This window comes from Micropterus dolomieu, linkage group LG05 (genome assembly GCF_021292245.1).
Source record: "Micropterus dolomieu isolate WLL.071019.BEF.003 ecotype Adirondacks linkage group LG05, ASM2129224v1, whole genome shotgun sequence".
In the NCBI taxonomy this organism is placed as follows: domain Eukaryota; kingdom Metazoa; phylum Chordata; class Actinopteri; order Centrarchiformes; family Centrarchidae; genus Micropterus; species Micropterus dolomieu.
Window position 1 is genome coordinate 15,744,544 of NC_060154.1, and position 23,646 is coordinate 15,768,189.

General features: G+C 41.4%; 1 protein-coding gene and 1 long non-coding RNA gene across 16 annotated transcripts in view; one reads left to right on the plus strand and one right to left on the minus strand.

The window, feature by feature from the left end:
* The window catches only part of adgrl2a (adhesion G protein-coupled receptor L2a), a 92,238-nt gene that overhangs the window by 53,644 nt on the left and 14,948 nt on the right, over positions 1-23,646 (plus strand). For 8 of the 15 annotated variants that reach the window (XM_046049635.1, XM_046049632.1, XM_046049634.1 and 5 more), the window contains 13 exons: positions 1,417-1,431; positions 2,551-3,351; positions 13,806-14,105; positions 14,882-14,985; positions 15,559-15,744; positions 16,306-16,344; positions 18,237-18,420; positions 19,171-19,293; positions 19,789-19,994; positions 20,646-20,822; positions 21,676-21,885; positions 22,650-22,870; positions 23,526-23,592. In XM_046049635.1, the coding sequence (XP_045905591.1) occupies positions 1,417-1,431; positions 2,551-3,351; positions 13,806-14,105; positions 14,882-14,985; positions 15,559-15,744; positions 16,306-16,344; positions 18,237-18,420; positions 19,171-19,293; positions 19,789-19,994; positions 20,646-20,822; positions 21,676-21,885; positions 22,650-22,870; positions 23,526-23,592 (2,633 nt within the window). The remainder of the gene's footprint in view (positions 1-1,416; positions 1,432-2,550; positions 3,352-13,805; positions 14,106-14,881; positions 14,986-15,558; positions 15,745-16,305; positions 16,345-18,236; positions 18,421-19,170; positions 19,294-19,788; positions 19,995-20,645; positions 20,823-21,675; positions 21,886-22,649; positions 22,871-23,525; positions 23,593-23,646) is intronic. The other 7 variants (XM_046049628.1, XM_046049631.1, XM_046049626.1 and 4 more) reach the window with 4 other exon arrangements.
* Positions 19,135-22,773, minus strand: LOC123971066. The gene is made up of 3 exons (XR_006825116.1): positions 22,646-22,773; positions 21,660-21,786; positions 19,135-19,338 (listed from the first exon to the last, which is right to left on the minus strand). It is a non-coding gene; the product is annotated as an uncharacterized LOC123971066 (long non-coding RNA).

Genomic DNA, 23,646 nt, shown 5'->3' on the forward strand with positions numbered 1-23,646 from the left:
TAGATAAACTACATTTTCTGTTAAATATAAACTTTAACCATATAATAAGAAGTGGTTGAGCATTATTTTTATAATTTTATAATTTTCTGTACACATAGAAAGAGGTCAAATGTCTTTGACTGACTGAATCAAACTTCTGTGATGCCCATCTTTGTCCCCTCACATTTAGTGGCTGGCTATTGAACAGCAAGTTAAGCTGAACTGTCCCATTTGGAAAAGAAATAACTTGAACAGTCTGACCTAGACTTCAGACTAACCTGAGAAACTTATTTTCTGAAGAATGTTCATCAACTATTCATAAATAATTTTCTAGAAATTTTCAGTCTTGTTGTTGAAGTTAAAAATAAGCTGGTGATTTTCATGCAATGCATGCAACACATGCTTATGTCTTATGATATGTTTTATAAATCAGTCATTGACATTACAGATTAATGGACTGGGTAATGCTTCTTAACACAGTTGCCTTCAGAGTGCCTTGTCTAAATGTGCCCATGTTGGCTAATTTATACCGGACTTGTATTTGAAAGCACAAAATAACTCAACAAAGTAAGCAGTGTTGTACTGTGGAATTAAATACATGTTTCAACAGTGAGTGCACATAAGCTATATTAATGTACTTTGCCCGACTGATTACCTTCTTTGTTGATAAGGCCACAATTAGTTAGTTTTTTTCTGTGCACATATGGCTTCATAATTGTAAAAGTGGTAAAGTAAGATTAGAGTGTTGTGCAGAGACTTTTCTAAGTATTAGTCAGGTGTTACATTGTCCAGAATAGTAAAATGGCATCTTTATTATAACTTAATAAATGACACTTTTTCATTTTGATTGGAATCCGAATGAGGCTTGGTTTACGGTGGTGGGTGGATTAGAACAGACCACAGATTGAAAGCAACTTGATTTGGTTTTTCAACAAAACCAGAGCCATGTGAAGTAAATTATAATTAACATGAATTTGTATTAAACTATAATCATTTCTACAGTATTCATAAAAATGTTTTCTTGACTTTTCAACATGAATCCCAGAATTGCTTGCCTATGTATCAAACAAAAATCAAAGATCAGAAGATGACCCTGATTAAAGTTTTGCCTTTAGTGAAAACATGACACTTATCAATCTGTCAAACATAAAATCCATCCATCACTGTGCTAGCAATTGTTTTGATTGGTCATGATCACAAATGTGAATAGACCATTCTCAGTGTTCTAATCCAATCCTTTTTCTAAGACAGAACCTTGGCAGCTGTGTGTCGCCTTTCTCACAACTTCCCTGCTTTCTTTTAATAGGTCTACCAGTCTTTGTCCATGTCTCATAACGTGTTTCTGCATATGTGATCGTAGCGATGACAGTTAATTCATATTGATCTCTTTTTTTCCCCTTGCACCCCTTTCATTCTCTCTTCCAACGCTTAAAATAGAAGTGGAGCAAAAAGGTAAATAACAGACACGACCCAAACCCTAGCTCCTTGTTTTGTGGCATCTGGTTGTAAACTACCTATTTTCCCATGGTGGCCCCTACAAACTCATTGCAGACATTATCTCCAGAATCCCCTAACTGTAATGTTAACGGCCAATGTAGTGCAACAAGGGAAGTGAGGCTGACCATAAAAAGAGACAGCACACAGGCAGCCAAAAGATGTAAATGGGGGTGTATTGGCTGCAGTCCATAGGGGCTTCCTCTTCTCATTGTCCCTGGGTGCTTTTGCTACTCAGCAGAATCTCATATTGCCTGGCTTCCAAACCCTTTTCCATAGCATGCCATGGTAACAGTGTTTCTTGCCCCCTTTTTTCAAGCAATTGCTTTCTACTGTCCCTTTTCTCTCCGAGCCCCCCTCTTTCTCACTTTTCTCCCCATTATTCTCACCTGACCACTTGCTGCTCTTTTCTCTGTTGATTCTTATGCCTCCTATACCTCAGAGCAACAACCAAAACACCTCAAGAGACCCTTAATGACAGTTTATTTTTTTAAATCTTAATGGTTGTGACATTTGCACCACTTTGTAATGACAAGCCTCTCAGGTATATACCGTAGAAAAGATGGTGTAATTGAGACACACCTAAGTACACACAAACAATTTGCAGACTCTGCTGACTCCTGCTCTCTCATAACCTCTCCCGTCTATTGCCAAGTGACTTTAGTTGGCTGCATTTTATTTGTGTTTACAGGACCAATTGTTTTGTTAAGTTTTGTTTCTGTTCTATTCCCCCTCATTTGTGTTCTACTCCCAACAGTTAATGTCTATGAGGCCAAGCTTCTTTTTGTTTCAGACTACATTATATATTTAAAAATTATGCTTAATAACTTTCCTATTCCTTTTTTCTTTCTATGCACAAAACCAAAATCCTTATACTGCTTGTGAATATTGGCTATAGCTGTTAGTTGTGTTTTGGCCACTCGTTAATGTGTGTCTGTCCCCACGTCTCGTGGACAACCCATAAAACAAAATCAAGGCATTAGAGATTATATGGGTGTTACATATGGTTTTGTATGGTTTTATTTTTCACTTGTTAACCTGTGTCTGTTTCTTATTCTACTCTTCTCCCATTACTAGTTTTTCTTTGTCCTGGGACTCTGAAAGCTGTCGGTGATCCTTCCTTTCTATTTGAAGCGGAGCAACAAGCTGGCGCCTGGTGCAAAGATCCACTGCAAGCCGGCGACAAAATCTACTTCATGCCTTGGACTCCTTATCGGACAGACACTCTCATTGAGTATTCCTCCCTGGATGACTTCCAAAATGCCCGACAAACCATTACCTATAAGCTGCCCCACCGGGTGGATGGGACTGGATTTGTGGTGTATGATGGGGCCGTGTTTTTCAACAAGGAGCGTACCCGCAACATTGTGAAGTTTGACCTGCGGACTCGAATCAAAAGTGGTGAGGCAATCATCAATAATGCGAACTACCACGACACGTCGCCCTACAAGTGGGGTGGTAAAACAGACATTGACCTGGCAGTAGATGAGAATGGGCTATGGGTGATCTACGCCACAGAGCAGAACAACGGTATGATGGTAATCAGCCAGTTGAACCCCTACACACTACGTTTTGAGGCAACCTGGGACACAACCTATGATAAGCGCTCAGCCTCCAATGCCTTCATGGTTTGCGGAGTACTCTATGTGGTCCGCTCCACCTATGAGGACAATGAAAGTGAGGTCAGCAAGAGCCTGATTGATTACGTTTACAATACCAAACAGAACCGTGGGGAATACGTTGATATCCACTTTCCCAACCAGTACCAGTACATTGCAGCTGTGGATTACAATCCGCGAGATAACCAGCTATATGTGTGGAATAATTTTTACATCCTGAGATACAATCTGGAGTTTGGCCCACCTGATCCAGCTCATGGTAAGAACCCAGCCCCCCAATCATTTCTTTTGCACACAATATTGTTAAATTGCATTGCTGAAATCGTGATTTTAGTTGCTGTCAAGTGCGCTTTGATATTCCTTTGGTATTTCCCACATATGTATCAAGTGTCACAGCTGACTGATTTTTAATTTAGAATCTAATATGTGCTAGATATGTTACGGAAGCTTTGGAGTCTAGGAAAGCATCTCAGGGGGTAAGGTGAGTTGGGCTCTGTGGTAAACAACACCTCGAAGCCAGTTACCATATCATAAGGGATCAGTATCTAGGGGATTTGGGAAGGTTTACCATCCGGGCGTTCCCTGAGTCCCTGGTGCTAAGACTCAAGGGACCCCTGCCAGCATATCCCTTTTTTTTAAAGAGAGTAAGACAGGGAGAGAGGAAGATATATTTTCACCTCTGGAAACATACATGCCCGGACAGGTGCAAAGTCTGGCCTGGGGCAAGGTTAGATCATTCCCCAAGTGATGCTCAAAACTCCAAATCTCCATCGGCCATTAAAAAAAAATACTTCACACTCTGTAGGCAGAGTGTAAGGATTCACGGTTCTGCCTAAGAGGGAAAGAGATGGTAGACACAAGGGAGAGGGATCAATCATCCGGGGTCACATCAGCAGCGTATGTTTTTAATTTAGCTGTCAAGAGCTGAGGGGAGGCTAGCCTAGGCCTGTGATAGTCCTTACACTGAGAATATAATAACAGTAATTATCCTAATCCCCTCCACACCCAGAATCCTAAATCCACATAATGCTCAATGCAGTCAGTGATGAGCCACAGAGGTCAAGCAATTTTTCCACAGATTATCCGAGAGCTCAGTATTTATTAATGCTTTTGCTCGTCCACTTTTGTATTGATAGGACATGGGCTAGGGGTGCTAAATTGGGTTCAGCCAATGGAACAGCATCAGTCTAAGCCAGACGAAGGCAAGCTTCACCGTAACAAAGAACATAGTCCAGGTTGGAAACCAAAATTAAGATGAAGAGGAGGCAGTGAGTGAAAATGTATATTTATATTTTTTCTAACTGTAAATAACATGTTTGAAGTTTCTAAACTGCCAATACATATACAGACATATACTAAATATTTGCATATTACAAGTACATTTAGAGCAGCTCAGGAATGTGCTAGAATCAATCCTAATTTTAGTCATGTATAATGTCACACAGTCATACAGAGAATTCAAATGAGCTGATTTAAAGCAGTGCCTTGCATTTGCAGACAGCTGCTTTAAAAGGTGGTCATAATAGCACCTGTTCTGCTATCTTTAAATTGGAGCATGTCTTTACATGCCATGATGTGTTTATATACAGTCAACTGATTACAGTCAAGCAACAGCCTCCACAACAGCCTTTATTTTCAGCTTAGCCGTTATGGATTCTTGGAATAAGCTGTGTATAGACAGGCTGCACACTCAATTGATTTATTCATTTTCTGAATGGACACTGATTACTGACAGAGAAATAATCAGAGGCTTTAACTGGATCCACCCTGAAATAAGACTACTTTGTGGTATTTGTGTGTGTGTGTGTGTGTGTGTGTGTGTGTGTGTGTGTTGTGCATGTGCATGTGTGTGTGTGTGTATGTGAGAGAAACATATTTATTGTTTATTCAGACAGTCAGATCTCCCAAGCACCCAAAAGAACTCACTTCCCCTTCGGTAGATCGTGTTAAGAAACATATACTTCCCGACATACTGTGTTTGCTCCGCAGTGCTTCTGTATTCTCACATCTTTATTTTAATGTCAACGAGGACACTGTTCTTTCTTCTTGACAAATGAGACATGTGCCTGGCCCTGCCGCTGACTAATATATGTTGAGTTGCAGTCGATGAGTGCAAGGGAGAATGGTCCAGGATGATCATCAAGATGTCAATAAACTTGTCCTCCCACATGGCTGATGTTGACACATAAATGATGGCACTTTTTTCTGGCTGTCACCGAATGCCCTCTCTGTGATATCTTTATGCTTGTTTCTATGCCTGCTTCACTAGGCATTGAAACAAGCTATCAGAATGCTTTTGTGGTGTTAAAAGTTGAAGGTACGAGTGTTTTGAGCTTTTTGGAAAAAAAAAACTACTGGAAAGCTTTGCTCAAATCATCCCAAACACACATGTGGAAGCTAATCACAAGCTTGTGTATAACAGAGCATTGCTTATTTATTAATATAGACACTACTGGGATTGACTTCTTCGAGAGAATTTCAAAGCATGTACAGAGAATGAGTCAACGACATTATTGCGGGGGGTGAGATTGATACTTTATGCATTTGACACTGTACACTGTGTCCTACTCCCTCTTTTCCCAAATTTCAAGTGCACAAACAACTCTGTCACATGATTCGCACTGTCATAGAATGCAATCACATCAAAGTGATGTTGAGACCCTGCGTGGCAGACAGTTGGGTTCTTGTCAAGTCCAATAACATTGCTCGTGTTGAGGCAAGATCATCTCTTGTAGGATTATGGGGGAGTGGATGGGGTCACATCCAACAAGCGGCTCCACTGGAAGTGGACATTAAATGGGTCAGTAAGTCTCTCTCTTGGCTTTGACCAGCAACGCCATAATCCATTAATTTAACCATGGCTCCATGCCAGTTTTCCTTCTTGCATATAGGAGCTCATAAAAAGACATTTTCCTTTGTTGGACCTTGTGAGTAAGATGATTAAATTGATTTAAATGAGGTATTCCCAGAGAAAACTCATTATGTACCCATTTCTATGGATCGTTTATTCATGCCAAGCTCCGATATGTGGCCTCAAACCACTGAGTAAGCATATCAGAAGCTATTTTTTACTAGAAGTATGCACAAACAGTCTCTATTTGCTGCGTCAATGGGACACAGGTGAGCCTCGGAAACCTTTTATTTATCCCTTGTCGCAAAATTAGATTCTGAATCACTTCCGTATAAAAGCCCCCGGCGCTGCAGTTAACACCCACACAAATCAAGACCTCCTCTTTAATTGTTCGAATGTCAATACATTTGCATACAGTTTCAATTTTTGCTGCACCCTCAAATTATGCATTTGCAAGTGGGGATCGTAAGGAAGAGAATGACCCAATTTGTTTGAAATTATGGCTCGCATATGCAACTTGCCAATTAGCTTACAAAACTCTGCATGTGGTCAAAACAATGCCCTGTCGTTTGTATGTTATGAAAGTGCTTTGCAATGCAAAAATGCTCAGCTGTTACAGATGCTTGTGAGTCATAGGCATTAGCAGTCACCCCAGAGAGCCCACCTCTTATAGGCTGATGAATACATAGCTCTAATAAGCACCACTATGATTCATTCCTGTCTTCTGAAGTGCTTACAAAGAGGTCAACTGTGCATGTCAACATTTAGAGAGAAAGCAGGGAAAGCAGAGAGATGTATAGATACTTTAAACGTCAACATCAAGCTTTCACAGCTATCTGAGGTGCTGTTTTAAAATGGCAGACACTTCTGTCTCGTACATGCTCACCAGTGGTGCAGTAGCAGGGATCAGGATGTGTTAAAAACGGCCAATTTGTTTGTTTGCCTTGACGACAACAACCCCACCCCCCACCCCCCCACCCCTCCCCAACCCTCTGTCAGCTGCCCAAGTGGACACAGCAGTGTGAAGAGAGAAGATATTGATGTGGAAAATCACCCTTTTTGTTTTTGTTTTTCTGTCCTCCTGTCATATTCTCGATCTTGTTGTTTCTTTCTCTGTCTGCTTCCATCTTTTTGTCTCTCTCTTTCATTTAATCTCTTTTCATCTCTCTATTGGGTTCACTTCTTTTTTTATTTTTCTTGTACCTTTCTTCTGCCTGTAGACTCCCATTGTTTGTCTTAGTCCTCCTCCATGATCACCCATGAACTGTGACCTACATCTGGATATTTGCATGCGTACACATACTGTGTATGCGTATGTTTGGCTTCTCTCCTGAAGTCAGGCTAAAGCCTAATTCAGACTGTTCACATCATGCCCAATGACAGTAGTGCACACTAAATGACAGGATTTAAGTAAATCCTTAGCTGTGCCTTTTGGGAAACTGTACACACACAACAACAGGACAAAGACTTCCATCATGCACATTTTAATTTGTCCAGACTTTTTGCCAAGTGAAGCTGGGAACTCCTACTGATGGAAACTTGCTATTTGAGAGAAAGTTGTTAGAAACAACTTCTCGCTGGCTCTTTCTCAACTTCATTCCTGTCCATCTGAACTCCTGTTGGTTGTTTTCAGGATCACACCGATGTTGGCTGACTACACAAGCCTGACTAGCCAGGATCAGACCAAATCAAACACCTCACTGTACACAACAATCTGCAGAAAACAGCCCAGGATCTGTGTAAAAACCCGCTAAAGGGACATGTATGTGTGTTGGTAGCTGTGACAGGTTAATTCAACAAACCCCTTATTTTGTTATAGTCCCTAAATCCCAGAATTTTTCCTGCTTACTGATGATATTTTGACCTTTATTCTGTGTAAGCTGGGAAGAATTTCTGGGATGTTAGGGTACTTTGGAGTGTATCTTTCGCTAAATACCTCCTTCCATACTGCCAGACTGCAGGATCTCCCTATATGCCAGCTTCCATTCTTTATTCCTCCCTTGTAGCCTTTTTTAACCACCGTTTTATGACACACCGTGACGTTATTCTGTCTACATCGTGACCCACTGGTCTCATTCTTGATTACGATGTAGGGGTGAATTTAACTGGGACGATAAAAGGGGGGAAATCCCATGATGGGGATTTACAGTCTTGTTCACAATGTCTCTGACATTACATCCTGGTATAATACATAACCACCCGGTGTCTGGTGGCAGTAAAGGCTTTTCAGCACATGAGGTCAGGAGGTCACCTGTTTCATCTGAAATCTGATCATGATCTCAGTCGCTCATACAGCACTGAATGTCATCAGACATAAGGGCCACTTGTTGCCAGACAAGGAAGAACATTTCACCTCTTATCCAAAAACGCACCTCAAGATAATGTTTTCAGATATTCCTAGCCAGTTCCCACTTCTCCTGGAACTACTGTATAGCCAAATGATCTGCACTGACAGCGCCCAAGTATGTGGGCAACAGCAAACCCGGGGTTATGATTTAGAATGTCACAAAGAGTTGTTTTACATAAAAGAGAGAGGAGGGGGGTGTGATTATGGTTACACTGAGCCCTATAGCCAAGGGGATCCACAGTCTCTTGTTTGATTACAGTCTGACAGTGAAACAAGGCGTATTAAAAGAATTATTACTCAGACATCACAATGGTCCCCCATCACTCCCTGACACAAGCCTTTGAGGAGATTTATTTCACACAGGCCTGATTATTGTGTCTGTGTTTCTCTAATCGGGTTTGTGTGCTTTTTGTTCTACACGGCTGTGTTAATGTGTGCGTGTGCTTGCATTCTTATGTATGTGCATCTGTTTGAAAGTGTATCTGCATGTGTGTGTAAATGAACACCTCTATACAGACACCCTCCTGTGTGCACGGCATTAGATATCAGACCGCTTGGCACACCTAGAGTTAATGCTTGAAATTTGAGGCACGTACAGTACAGAGAAAGCTGCTAAGAAAAAAAAAAAGAGCTGGCTGTAGTCTGGCAGCTGCTATGTCTGTTCTCTGTACTTTGGTGTCATTCCCTGTGTGAGGGTGTATATGAGTATGTACATGTGTTTATAAGTGTGTGTGTGTGTGTCGGATTGCACTCTGCCTGCCTGTGTCCATATGAATCAATGCGTTTGTATTGTGGGAAAGAGAAATATTGGAGACAGCAGTAAATAACATAATCCAGCTATTAGGTTTTGTGCCCTAAAACATGGACGTATACTGTACACACCGTCACAAGGACATGACTCATGGGAAATTATACGAATTTTCACTCAGCTTTCTTCATATTTACTGCTGATACACAAGCAATCATGCGCCGTGTTCCCATCCACAGCTACAAATGCAGGGCAGAGTGAAGGACGTGTAATCCAATTTCCTTTGTGTATTATTGTTATTATTGGTAGATATCAAAATACATCACAAACGTATTATAAATCATCACACTATTTTATACTCAAGAACAGCTCCATTTCCATATGAACCTAGAAGCAAGGGTGCATCTAGAGAGGAGAGACTGAAATGCATGTTTGAAACAGAGATTTGTCAGTGGCTGCATTAGCAGAGGAAATAATTTACACTTTGTTTTTTCATAGTTCAACACCTTATTTCAATTAACCTACGCTCCGTGCTGAATGACTTGAAAGCTAATGTGTTATTTCTATCCACTATATTCCCTTGGTCCCCTCACAAAGACTGTGTGGCCCCGTGCTGATGGCAGAAACAGACTGAATTGTTTTAGGTTCCACTGACTTGTTAACTTTTGCTTTTCCTCATCCATTAGGAGGTGACATCATCAGGACCATTTCACAGTGTACAAAAGACATGATTCTTTTACCTTAGCAAGGAGTAAGTCTCCCACAAGATGGGAACAAAGAGGTGAATCTCCTAAACAGCCTCGCTTCACATCACCACGAGATTATTCCATGACAGAGCAGGGGATAGAGGAGGGGAACGAGTTAGATCTGATGATTCTTTTAACTTTTTATGTGGCAAATTAGCTGAAACAAATGCTAAATGTGTGTTCCCTTACCATTTTTCCCCCTCCCTCACAAGATAAACAGCACCTGGTAATGTGTATGAAACATTACTCTGATGAACAACCATGCGGTGCCTACTGAAAGTGAAGCCATTAAACATAATATAAAAGACACACACACTGTCGGTTTTCATTTGTCACCCCGGCATGACTACAGAGTCCTGGTAAAGTCTCATCTGTGCTCCGTGTGTGCGTGTGTTGGTGTGTGTGTGTGTGTGTATGTGTGGGTGTTGTGTGTGTTCCTGAGTGCTTGCGTGTATGCATATGCACTGAAAACACTTGGCAAGCCATGCTCCTCTCGCCTTTTTCCTCTCCTGGATTACCATCACATTGTCTGTGATCAGCCCCAGACCTGTAACCCCAGCGGTAATAAAAGAACCACCGAGATACATTCAAGTGCAACAATGTGTGGGTGTCGGGAAAAAAATGTTATGAATAAGTCTGTCCCGACTATTGGCTGTACTTTGGAGAATATCACTCCATGCGCTTACACTCTATGACAGCTAATTGAAGGTTCCCCTTGGGCTTGAGTGCAGCAGAGACATAATAATCAAGGATCCTGTCCTGGTTTCTCTATATTGCCTAAATGTGGGGTTTGCTTCTTTGTCATAATCAAAAGGATATTGCATAGGGAACGTATTCAGCGGTGTCTGGCATGTGTTGCCACAGTAGAAAGCAGAACTATTTGGTCCATGTTATGAATCACAAAAGGTATGGAAAAGGCTGCTGCAGCACTACTATCAGATCAATACCCATCCCTCACAGTGACTGCTTATAAACTTATCCACTTAGACATCTCTGTGAAGAAGTGACTGCCTGAGAGGAGTGTCTGTGGGTTAATTCCACACAGCTTTTATTGGATCAAATTAAACCAAGCTATGGCATAAAGGTAATAAGATTATTGTGTTGAAGGCAGGATTACGGGCTGACACGCTATATACACGGGAACAGTGGTGGTCAGAGAGGTGGCATTGTTTATGCACGAATCTCTCTGGGAAGTTTAGCCTACATTCACATTAGCCTCTATTTCACACAGGAAAGAGATTAGTTTGAGAGAGAAGATTAGTTTGCATTATAAATATGAAATAGGATTATTTTTTGCCCTTTTACTGATGTCCATTTCATAATATCTCCTGTTAACGAAGCTCTTTAAAGTAGATAGTATTCTATGATGGTGCACACTGAGAACGCCAATTTTTAGCAATGCCAGCACAGCTTTTCTGTCTCGTGCAGCACAGATATTGGTTTAGCAAATCCACCCCACACCCCTTTCTAAAAAAGCTATCCAGAGGGGCAATCCCTTCCAATGGAATGCTTTGGGAGAGCCAACCCCATTATATGGATTTAAACAGGTCTAACATTAATTACTCCCACAGTTTCACCACTGATAGCAGGTAGCAACGGAAAGTGAAAAAAAGGAACAACTTAAAAGAGATTTCATTGTACATGTTGTAACTAGAGCACGGAGCTCAACATCCCAGCGAGCCATGACAAGCAGCCCTCTTGAGTGAGGGGTGTAGACAAGATACAGTTGTTAGTTGACATGCTAAAGGAATGTGCTTGGATTACAGCAGATGCCGCTTTGATTTATTGGCCGTGGTTGCGAGGCCTTTATCTTAAATCATGCTGCCGAACAGCGATTCATTTTCATTTTATTTCTGTCTGGATTCTAAACTCCCCACCCATGGAGACTGGGATCTTATCATTATCATCTTTCATACTTTGGAAATGAGAAACCTTTAAAGGGCCCCACAGTTTCTTGGGAATCTTCGGGAAGTTTGCCAAGAAACCCTGACCCAGATGTTTAAAAAGAAATGATAATAATTTACACACATTCATTTTCTTTTGACGGAGCCGCTGTGTTACATGCTGTAGTGTGTAAACTTAACCATAATTTTTTTTGTGTGACTATTGCTTTCATCTCTGTGAGTCTTCTCAGTGAGTCATGAAAAAACAAGGGATATAGCAATAAAGGGGTATAGAGACAGGCATTTCTCCCAGCCAGCTAAATGCTGGTACTGAAAGGACACTAAGCACAGGTTGTCTCTCAACCACTGTGACAGGCGGTGTAGCTGAGAATTTCACTGTGTTGAGTAAACATATATAGTTGGGGGAGGAGAGACAAGAGAAGAGGAGGCTGAGGTGAAGCCAGCCAGCCAGCCAAATCTCAGCTCAGTGTCAAAACAGCCAGTCAGCTGTGTACACCTTCATGTCACCTGCTTGTGTGTTTGCATGCGCGCGTTTGTCTGTATAGAGTTCTATACCCCCATCACCAGGAGGGAGCACACACATTTCATCTGCTCTGGTCAATGGAGCCTAATTCGCTACAGGTAGCAGCCAGACTCAAAGGCGATTTCCCTTCAGCTCAACTGTGCTGAAGCCTCTCATCCATACCGTGGGGCCTATGGTGATAGTACTGGTGTGTGTGTGTGTGTGTGTGTGTGTGTGTGTGTGTGTGTGTGTGTGTTGGGGGGGTCAGTGGGGGGGTTTCTGCTATCAGCCAGACCCATTATCCAATGGAGGCAATAGATATGGAGGTGTTGCTGCCTGGGGTCTGACTGCCTCTCCTCCAATCCACTGGAAGACAGAAACTGTCTTCTCATTCTCCAGCTTGGCCCCATTGTTTCTGAATTATCCTGTCATCGTCTTCTATGCGCGCGTCTATTTTCCCCCATCCCCCTCTCTCTATTTCCCCTGTCCTCTCTCCTCTCTTCGACTCGCTCTGTCTCTACAGTGTTTTCACTACCGGTTGTACTGCTGAGAACAACTGTGCTCAGCTCAAGCAGTGTAACAGCACCTCTTCACATTCTCTGCATGCTCTACAGACAGCCTAATGGAGGAAATCAAAGTGCTCAAATGCGATTAGATTCAGTATGCACATTGCATTCCAATCAGAGCTCCTTTGATTGATATAGCTTATCCTTTTAAATTCAACCAAATATCTTTTGGGGGACGGAGGAGGGGGGGTCCTGCTTTATTTTCGTGGAGCAGGTTTATATCAAATAGTTAACGTCAACATTTCATCTATGAAACTCCCTTATGTTCGACTTTTATGAAATGTAATTACACTGCTTCTCACGCTTCTCTGGTGTATCACATGAAAAATGTCTTCATAGTTTTTCCTTAGTGGCTCATGTTAAATGTAAGGAGTGCACTATTTTCTCCTTTCCCAGGACTGAAACATATTGTTTTTGCCTGGGGCATTGCATGAGTTACTGCACACCTGCTTTATCAGAGTATGAGTTGTAGTAAGAAACAACTGTAAAATGAATGTTCGGGCACCATGGCTACACATACAGGTTCTGTGTTGCACTAGTGAAATTTAATCAGCCATGCCACAAAATCTCCCAGGCAAGAATGATTGCCAGGCAGGAGGATGTTACTGTAATTATTGTCTTGTTCACTGCAGACTGAGTGCCTTGGATAAGCCATAGTCAACGGGAAGGCAAATACGCTTGTTGCACAAAGCACTTAGCAGCAATTTACACAACAGGATACTTGGACGTATAAGCATTACAGTGTTGAGCATGTTGAGAAAAAAAATTAGGAATGTTACTTACAGAGGGCACTTTTAAGGTTTAGTGGTACATGAGGGCATCTGCCCACCAGTAGGTCAAGGTTTGAATACCTGCCAAAATAGTCTTAGCATAATACTTGATATAATCCACATTATGTGCCCCAGGGGTGCCACATTAATGAGCTGACCTCACACTGCAACCGCGGGTCAAGCTACCACTTGGTTTTGATTTGTATATCTTTATCCACACCATCACGTAACAGTGCTCTACCTAAACATAATGCCTGTGTACCCTCTGTCTCTTCACAGCTCCACCACTGTCAGAAGTAACCTCGTCCCCTCTGCCTCAGAGAACTACAACCACCACCACAACAACCACCACAGTGCACGGGGGTGTGACCAACACTACCACCACAACAGGGCTCAAGGAGGGCAGCAGGGGAGCGCCCAAGCCGCCTCCCGTGATTCCGCAGACTACTTCCCCTCCGCCCCTCGAGTCCTTCCCTTTACCTGAGCGCTTCTGCCAGGCCACAGAGAAAAGAGACATAATGTGGCCTCAGACCCAGAGGGGCATGCTCGTGGAGCGACCTTGCCCCAAAGGAACACGAGGTAAACAGGGCTCTCACCTCAGGGCAGCATGCTTGCTGCTTTCAATATGACCTAAAGCATCCCATTGAACATCCCTGAGTTTGTTAGATTTGTCTGATATTCTTGCATACAAGGATGTTTTTTTAATCTATAAAGAGCACTATGTTAAGTAGACGTGCATGGAATCAGTGAAGACTGTTTATAATAGTGTTAGGTTTTAGTTGTGTCATTCCAGGTCGAAACATGATTTAGCAATCTGTAATGGTTGTGTTGTAGAGGAGCAGGCTCAGCTGTTTTTCCCGCAGCTTGCGTGGGGACGTGCATCCCTCGTTGGATTGTGTGTGAAATCGTGTTAGCACTCAGAGTTCATCAGGCACACGGCTAATTAGGACAGGACAGAAAATTGTTTGCAAAAACAGGAGCAGGCTGCTGGAAATAGTTTCAGAAAAAGAATAAAATTGGTGACTTTACATGTTTGGAGTTTACTGTATGCAACAATTTCAGTTTAATTTGCCCTCTGACGGCAACAGTCTTACCAGACTAGCACAGTGAATTAAACAAAATATCCTTCAGGGCTGATATTTCTGTGTGCACACACAAGCAGACATTCCCTGACTTCAGATTTGTATAATATGTAGGCATTTGCATGTTTGTAAATTTCTTGTTTGTGTGCAGTGTCCTCTTTTTATTTCCTTGTCCTTTGTTGTCCTACAAACATCACGTCCCAACTTCATGTGAAAATAAATTTGATTTGACTTGATTGAACTTGACTATTCTGTTCTTGTTTTCCCTGTCAGGCACAGCCTCTTATTTATGTGTCCTTTCCACTGGGGCCTGGCACCCGAAGGGCCCTGATCTCAGCAACTGTACCTCCCACTGGGTCAACCAAGTAGCCCAAAAGGTTTGTATGTGCTCTGCCTCACTGTAATGTATTTCTTAAAAACATAGGGGGGTACATAAAAAAATGTAAACACACCCTTGTAAAGGATTGCAGCACTGATGTAACTTGTCAGCTATAAAAATGTCTGGAATTGAGGACTTGGTACAAAAAACTGCAAAATGAAGACTGCAAATGCTTATATATTATGGAAACCTATATTATACATGTTCGTAGTATACATATAGTCATATTACGTATTGGTATGCCTTTAATATGACCCCAGTTATGTAGGAATGATTACATTTGACTCCAAGTTAAAGGCATTTTACATGCAAAGTAAACAGTTTTTCTATCCTGCATAATGTGTGTCAGAGAGCTGCTGTCTGTATCTGCTGTTACATCTATGAGAGCCTGTTTTGTTTTTTTTTGCTGCCACCATGGCAACTTCTACATGAAGAAAATCTCTTCTTTTTGTAACTGCCATTTCAAGGACTTATTCAAGTGTGACTTGATGTCAGAAACAGGGCTCTAAAGAACCCTCCAAGTCTGTCTTGTTGCATTCTCGTGAACATTATTCACTCTCTCCCCCTGCAGATCCGCAGCGGTGAAAACGCAGCTAACTTGGCCAACGAGTTAGCCAAGCACACCAAAGGCCCCATCTTTGCAGGGGACGTCAGCTCCTCGGTGCGCCTGATGGAGCAGCTGGTGGACATCCTGGATGCTCAGCTGCAGGAGCTCAGACCCAGCGAGAAGGACTCTGCAGGGCGGAGCTTCAACAAGGTAACTAGATCCACCAGAAAGAAATGCCTCTCTTGCTGCATCACTCTTCACTGACAAGTTAATGCTTTTTAATGACAGATGGAGAAGGGAATACAGTGTTCCCCAAAATAATACAGTAATATGTACAGTTGTTGTTATTGTTTGTCACATGCATTCTTTCTTTTTCTTTTCAAGTTCAGCAAATCTGTGAGACAGACAAAACAAAACAAAAAAGCACTTATGTTATTTTAGACTCTGACTGGCACATCATGATCTGTATTTGTTGTAGTATTTGTACTTTTGTGGTATTGGCCATAATTTGGCTCTGCCAAGCGTGACACTTCTCTGATGTGTCAGAGGGCTCTGAGAGGAAAATACAGCATGTCATAAATATGAGCTAAAGCACTTTTACTCTTCGACCTCCAGGTAAGCAGGTCATCAGCACAAGAAGCAGGAGTTACTTTATATATCGGCCACTCTGTCAGGCCTTTGTTTCTACAAAGCCTTTACTCAAGCTCATGAACTTGTGCAAATTATGTGTCTCTATTTTTTATCTGTTCTTTTTCTTTTCTAATAAAAAAGCTTCAAAAACGAGAAAGGACATGCAGGGCATACATGAAGGTACTGAAGTAATGCTTCTGCCCACTCTGCTTGCTGCCTACTCTATTTCTGTGCTACTGTATACGCCCTGGCCCCAGTTCAGCAGCATGTACCCTATGCACTGTCATGTACTCCCTCCTCCCTGTGCTTCCTGCTTTTTTGAGTAATTGCCTTACACCCAGATGCAATCATACTTTCTAAATCAAAGAGAAGTCATCTCCATTTCCTGAGGTGGCTTCTTTACATGGATGTGTTTCTGTGTTTTTCCCCCCACTATGCATTGACAGCAATGGTGTATTTTGTTTTCATTCAGTTTTTTTCGATTGTATGTTTTCTTAGTGTTTACCCAAGATTGCACGTGTGGATGCATAACACCACGACTCAAACAAACATCCTGTTCTTACATCCCTTTCATTATTCATTTGCTGAAGGATTTGCTGCTTTGTTGCAATATCTGCTTTTATACAAGAGGCTGCCTTCAATATAAAACGCTTCTGAATATTGCATCAAACACAGTTCACTTCTTCAAACCTTTTTTTTTTCATGGACCATCACCTGACCTTTCCCCGCATGTTAAGTGAAAATTGTGGCTCTTGTTTCACAAGGACATTGGTTTTAGGTGTTAGAAGTCATTTGTTTCATAAATTAAAGGTGCAAATCTTCAGTTCTATCTGGTTAATAGGGTTAGCCAGGTCAAACCATTTTTCCCCTCTTCCTCGAATGCTATACGGTTGGGTTCATACATCAAAGTATTTTGGCCATATATATCCCTCTACCATTAGGGAGATCAGTGTCCTCCACCTGACACCAAAGTCACCCCCCTCAATCCAGATCTCTCCTTCGGGAGGGTATTAAAATGGATCGAGCTAATTAGCCATTCAGTGGCCGTGCACTCATAAAAACAAAGAAGGAAAACGAAAAAAATACATGTATGTACTCACGCCCCCTCCCCAAAATGTCACATCATCATTTTGTTTTTTTAAAGTCACAACATGTAGATTTGAAGTCAGATGTAGCGACAGTGTTAGAGAGGTTGTGTCAATGTAAATGGCTAATGACAGCCTGAGAGGATCCGGGACAGAGATCGTTGAGTCAGCGATATCTGCCATCTGCCATACTTGATGCAACATCACTATAGCAGCTCCCCACCCTTCCCACCAGCCTTCACCGGCATTGATTACCTGATTAGACACATTGATTTGATTATTTCCTGAAGAAAACCAAGCGTCGTCTGGATGCTACGCCCAATTTATCCGCTGTCGGCCCTGAGCTGTTCAGGTGACAGAAAGTGTGAGGCTGGAAAAGGGTTTGCGTAAAAGGATAGTGTTCAATTAAATAATTTAACAAGTTATTTTGGTTTGTTTTGCACACATTTCCATGTCCTTTCTTAGTCTTTTTTGTCGAGCGAGTTGACTGCAGGTCAAAAGTTGAAGGAAAAGAAAGTTTCTACATGCTGAAGGCTGAACTTTGCAATCAGAGAATTTTAATTGAGGACAGCTTTTGGTCCTTTGACTTTCATCTGGCCATCTCTTAATATCCCGTTATTGGACCTCATAGGCTCAACAGACGGTTACCCTAAGTGTCCGCCCAGATGAAATGTCCTTGAAAAAGAAACCACCTCCAGTGACGCTCTTGTTCTTCCCTGCCTCTTCAGTTTTTCCTTCACATTCAATACAGTTAATATTTATTCAGTAAACGTCATATATACAATCAAAAAATTAATGTCCTTTCAGGTTTTTTCCCCCTATCACATTCATTTTAATCCTTACAGATGTGACCCATCAGCATTTCATCTATTTCATTTCAGTGTCCGCATGTCACCACTTATGCTTGCGAAAGTAATTGATTTTGTGAGGTACTCAAGTATCTTTGTTTTTGTTTGTGTGCGTATTTGTTTGTCTGGTTCGACACAGGCCATTGTGGACACGGTAGATAACCTCCTGCGACCGGAGGCATTGGTGTCCTGGAAAGACATGAACAGCACGGAGCAAACGCACGCAGCCACCATGTTACTAGATACTTTGGAGGAAGGGGCCTTTGTCCTTGCCGACAACCTTATGGAACCCGCCATTGTCAAAGTTCCGGCAGACAATATAAGTAAGTAAAACAAGACTTTGTGGTAAGCAAATGACAAGTGTTCTCGACTGATGCGAGCTCAGTTAATTTGATTACTTTCAGTTCATTGAGAGAGTGACTCTTGTGATAGGAAAACAAGGCCGCCACATAAAAAAGGACTTTGTTTTCATAATAAGCCCCTTAAACCTCGAGGGAACAGAAAAACAACGCATATTAGGTTTAACGAGTCGCTTACTGACAAAGTGATGAATATCAGACAATTAAATAGACTGGATTCTCTGATTGCGCACGCTTAGTTAATAAATGTATGCGTCTAGACCTTGTAACTCTATACATTAATGTGAACATTAGCCTGCTGTGGAGTCAGAAAACATACATTGTTTATCCTCAGCCTCCTTCTCTCATTTTCTTCTGCTGTTAGACCATATAAGGAAGGTTTATCCTTAGTTGTTTTTTCCCTGCAGTGTTGTTTTATTCATATTAGTAAGATTCTCACAAGGCTTAAATTATCACTTTGTGATTGACGTTTTTATTGTGTAGCTCACTGTCACAAAGATTTAGTGTTTGAGTCGTTGATATGTCCTTTGGTCCATGTCAACATTTCAGTTAGCGTAGAAATGTCAGGACGAGCGCTTTGGCATCAGTATTCTTCACTGTTTCGTTTTAATGCCCTTGGGTCTAAGTCAAACAGTCTGAAATGACCAATATCTCATTCTCCTGTCCTTTCATCTTTCTTCTCTAAACTGTCCTCTGCCTTTCTGCACATGGCAGTCCTGGATGTGTATGTACTCAGCACGGATGGCCAAGTCCAGGATTTTAAATTTCCACAATCCAGCAAGGATGGTATCTCAATCCAGCTGTCGGCCAACACTGTCAAGCTCAACAGTCGGAACGGTAAGCTCTCTTAAACGTATCGAGGAAGTAATTTTCCCATAGCACCTGTAAAAGAAAAGAAAGAAAGAGAATCTTAGTCAAGATAGTTCTGTGTCTCTAAGAGCAATGACGTGCTTATTCATTGTGTGAGAAACTGGGGAATGTATGCATGTGTGTTTGACTTTTGCTTTTAATCTTGTTTACTTGCAAAGGAGAAGATTCTGTCTCTATTAGCGTAGAAGCACACAACAAAGGTTCCTTGAGATTTTGGCTGAAAAATGAGAGGCAATTTTTTTTAAAACTTTATGTCTCGCTCACTCATCTTTCTCTTAGTCTTGCAGTTCCTTGAATATTCTAAACAGACATTATAAATTGAGTTATCTTTATACATATTGGATGTTTGTTTGAATGTTTTTTGTCCTCTTCTTGTGCATATTTTGCCACAGTTTTCTTCGTACATTGGCTAAGCTTCTTTTTCTCCTCTGCTGATGCCTGTCCACATATTTTTCCCTGCAGGGGTTGCCAAGCTGGTTTTTGTGCTCTACAAAAATCTGAGCCAGTTCCTCAGCGCAGAAAACGCCACCATCAAGATGGCCAACGAGGGTTCCAGCCGCAACGTGTCGGTGGCCGTCAACTCCGACATCATTGCTGCCTCAATCAACAAAGAGTCCAGCCGTGTATTCATTAATGACCCGGTGATTTTTACCCTGAAGCACAGTAATGTGAGTCTCCCTGCTGGAGTGAATGGAGAGGTCATATTAAAAAACACCAGGAGGGGACATCCAGAGTAGACAGAGATCTGCAATTTGAATTGTAAATGTCTGGCTAGGTCAGTCGGCAGTTTATTTAAGTCATTGAACATCAAATTAAAGGAGTCTTTAGAACCTAAGTGAATTCTTAATGAAAACTAATTCTTTAATCAACATTGGGATATAAATGATACCCATTTTCTTTTATAGTGGGGGAAATTAACTCCTAGATTAGCCGTACAATCTAGGATGAAATTACTGGAGCACCAATTATCTTTCGTCTTTTAAAGTTGTCACTAGAGTTCCCAGAGGGCCATGTGGGAATCCATTCTTTATCAGAGAAATTGTGCAATTCCAAAGACATGCCGTCTAACAATTATGCTTCTCTGTTATTAAGGCCCCATATACCCAGCTATGCTTCGGTTGATTTGGCAAGCATGTGCCAAATGAGATACAACATATGAATTGCTTCATAAGAGCTGTGAAGTGAAAAATCCTCATCCATATCAGTGCAGAAAAATACTTTGTATGAGTGGGGGGTAAATGGCCTCTGTGTTCTACATGTACTTCAATTTCAGGCAGTCAATTATTTGGACACTTAAACATATCTCTTGTTATCTGCAGATGACAGCGGACTACTTCAATGCCAATTGCTCCTTCTGGAATTACTCTGAGAGGAGTATGATGGGTTACTGGTCCACCCAAGGCTGCAAACTCTTGGACTCCAATAAAACACACACCACCTGCTCCTGCAGCCATCTCACCAACTTTGCCATCCTCATGGCGCACAGTGAAGTCTCAGTATGTCACACTGATTTGGTATATCCACCTCTAACAGTCTTTTCTTTCTAACTCACCTATAGTAATTAATACTTTTTTTTTGTATTTCATAAGCAAACACAAAATACCGTACATTCCTCTTACTAGGTTTAAATAGAAATCTTACGAGATTGTAATCACAAGGTTCAGGGAGAAGACTTGTGTATACTGTTGTTGCACTCACTCTACTGCTTTCTTTATCCACTGTTTAATTGTGTAAAACTTTGTTTTACACACTTCACATTCTCTACCTCACCAAACTGGAGCAATTTTCTAAACATTACAAAACCCTTCCAATCCCTTACAAAAAGGTCCTACAGAAAAGTGTGTACACTTCATTAAAATGTAAAGTAACATTATGTAGCTCAGTGGTTCCCGACACTATTGGCTAGTGATTCCCTAAATGTAGTAAAGCTACTTGTGACCCTCCTTCACAGTTAATGGCTTCAGAATGAACAGTGATTTTTGCTTCTCAGGCTATTTAATTTGAATGATTTTTAAAGGCCTGAAGATGTGAATCTCAAGAAAGAAAATCAGGAAAACTCAGAATAAAATAAACATAATTTTGAGAAGGAGAAAGATGTTTTTTATCCCTTTGATCATCTTGTGGTCCCATCAGATATATCTATATATGATTTTCAGTCTATATATATATATAGGCCAATATAACTTTCCCTACTTGTTCTTAATCACTCACTCATTCAATATATTTTATAAAGGAAGTTTAGTGCTTCTAATTAGGTCACATAATTTGAGGCATGAAAAGATTCATCACAGAGCTGAAAGAAAAGCATGCTAATTTTCAGAAACATGTTTTACCTTTTATTTCTTCCAGGTTAACGGCACGGTGCACGAGCTGCTTCTGAGGGTCATCACTCGCGTTGGGATCGTGGTGTCCCTCGTCTGCCTCGCCATCAGCATCTTCACCTTCTGCTTCTTCCGGGGCCTGCAAAGCGATCGCAACACCATCCACAAGAACTTGTGCATCAATCTCTTCATCGCGGAGTTAATATTCCTAATTGGTATCGATATGACGAAAGCTGGGGTAAGCCGGAACGATTGCACCCTATTGATTTGGTTTTGATTCATTCCCACTCACTTTATCTCCTATCACCCCCCAAAACAAAACAAAAGACCCTTTCAGAGTGAAATGGATGAGACTTTAAGCATAGTTTGTTTCTAACCTTCTATGCTTGTCCCTGACATGACATGAGTGGGACAGCACCATTAATATAGATTACTAAGGGGCCATGTCTTCCACTTGACAGGTCTTTTTTCCTCTTTCACTTAAAGGCATAGTTGCCATGGTTGAGCCCACACCCATACCATTTTCCCCCACTTTTTTCACCTTCATTTTCCCTCCAATCTGAAAGACACCAAAACATTTTTCCAGCATACACCTGGGATTGAAAGCTTCACATTCTGAGTTGAATGATTAAATCTACTAACTCTAACCTTACAAAACGAATGCCATTTAAATTTCTACCATGCTGATGGAAAGTTAAACCTGTGCATAGTCAGAGCCCATGTGGTGAATGAATATTCATTACCTTTTTTCTTCAGTTTCTCTGATATGTGTTCCACTGAATGGGTGAATGCGCTAAATGTCATCTTTTCAGTGGGTTTTAATAAACGATGGGGTATATGATATACAATTTTCAATAAAGAAAGTGCAGTGGAGATGTTTAAATCATTTTTGTAAGTTAATCTAAAAAAATCATCACTTTATGGAAACTGATATTGTTTAGTCTTGTTTTTTCTTGAATACATATTATTTAAATTTCTAAATGGGTTATTGTTCTTACTCAGATTGGATGCGCCATCATTGCGGGGATCCTCCACTTCTTCTTCCTGGCTTCCTTCTCTTGGATGTGTCTTGAGGGGGTCCAGCTGTACCTCATGCTGGTGGAGGTCTTCGAGAGCGAATACTCCCGGAAAAAGTACTACTATGTGTCTGGTTACCTGTTCCCTGCCATCGTGGTCGGCGTCTCCGCAGCCATCGATTACAGGAGCTATGGGACCGAGAAAGCGTAAGTGCAGCTTTCCGAACAAATCCTTGGAAATGCAGAGCAGACACGCTGGATGCTACACTGTGTGGGCGTACCTGCTGTGTCTGCATGTGGCGGCTTTTGAAAAGAAAATCTACTCATCATTTCTGCTAACGCCTTATGTGCATCCCTGGAGACTACACCAAAACATTTGAGCTCCTTTTGCCAGCTATGGGCAGCTGTTCAATTTTTTATGTCATTTCAAAGTGGCTGACAGACTCAACACTGTGGTTTCAGAGGGGCCACAGCTACATTAATGCCTTTCTGCTTAAAGACCCTCCTGTGACCTCTTGTTTGTAAATGCTCTCTTAAAGAGAAGAGCACTGTGCAGAAAAGGCCTTTTACATAGATTAATGGCCATATCTCAGCCGAGACCCAGCTATCAAGAGGAGCTACTTGGGGTCTTTGCTCTGTTTAGTATAACTGTAGTAATGTTCAATATGTAAAAAAAAGAACGATTGACAGTGCTCCCAAGTTAAGTATTGACTAGGAATTACACACTCAATGTCATCAGCCCAAGTGACCAGAACATTTTCTTCTTTCCATTATTATTTGGCTGCAGGAGCATAAGACAAGACTGATGTTGTATTTGTAGCGTGTGCTGCCAGAGGCTGAAGTGTGCATTTCTTTGTCATAGGTGCTGGCTAAGTGTGGACAATCATTTCATATGGAGTTTTATAGGACCTGTCACCTTTATCATCATGGTAAGCTGTTTTTTATTTTTTTTCATGAATACTGAGACTGACAGAGTGAGGAAG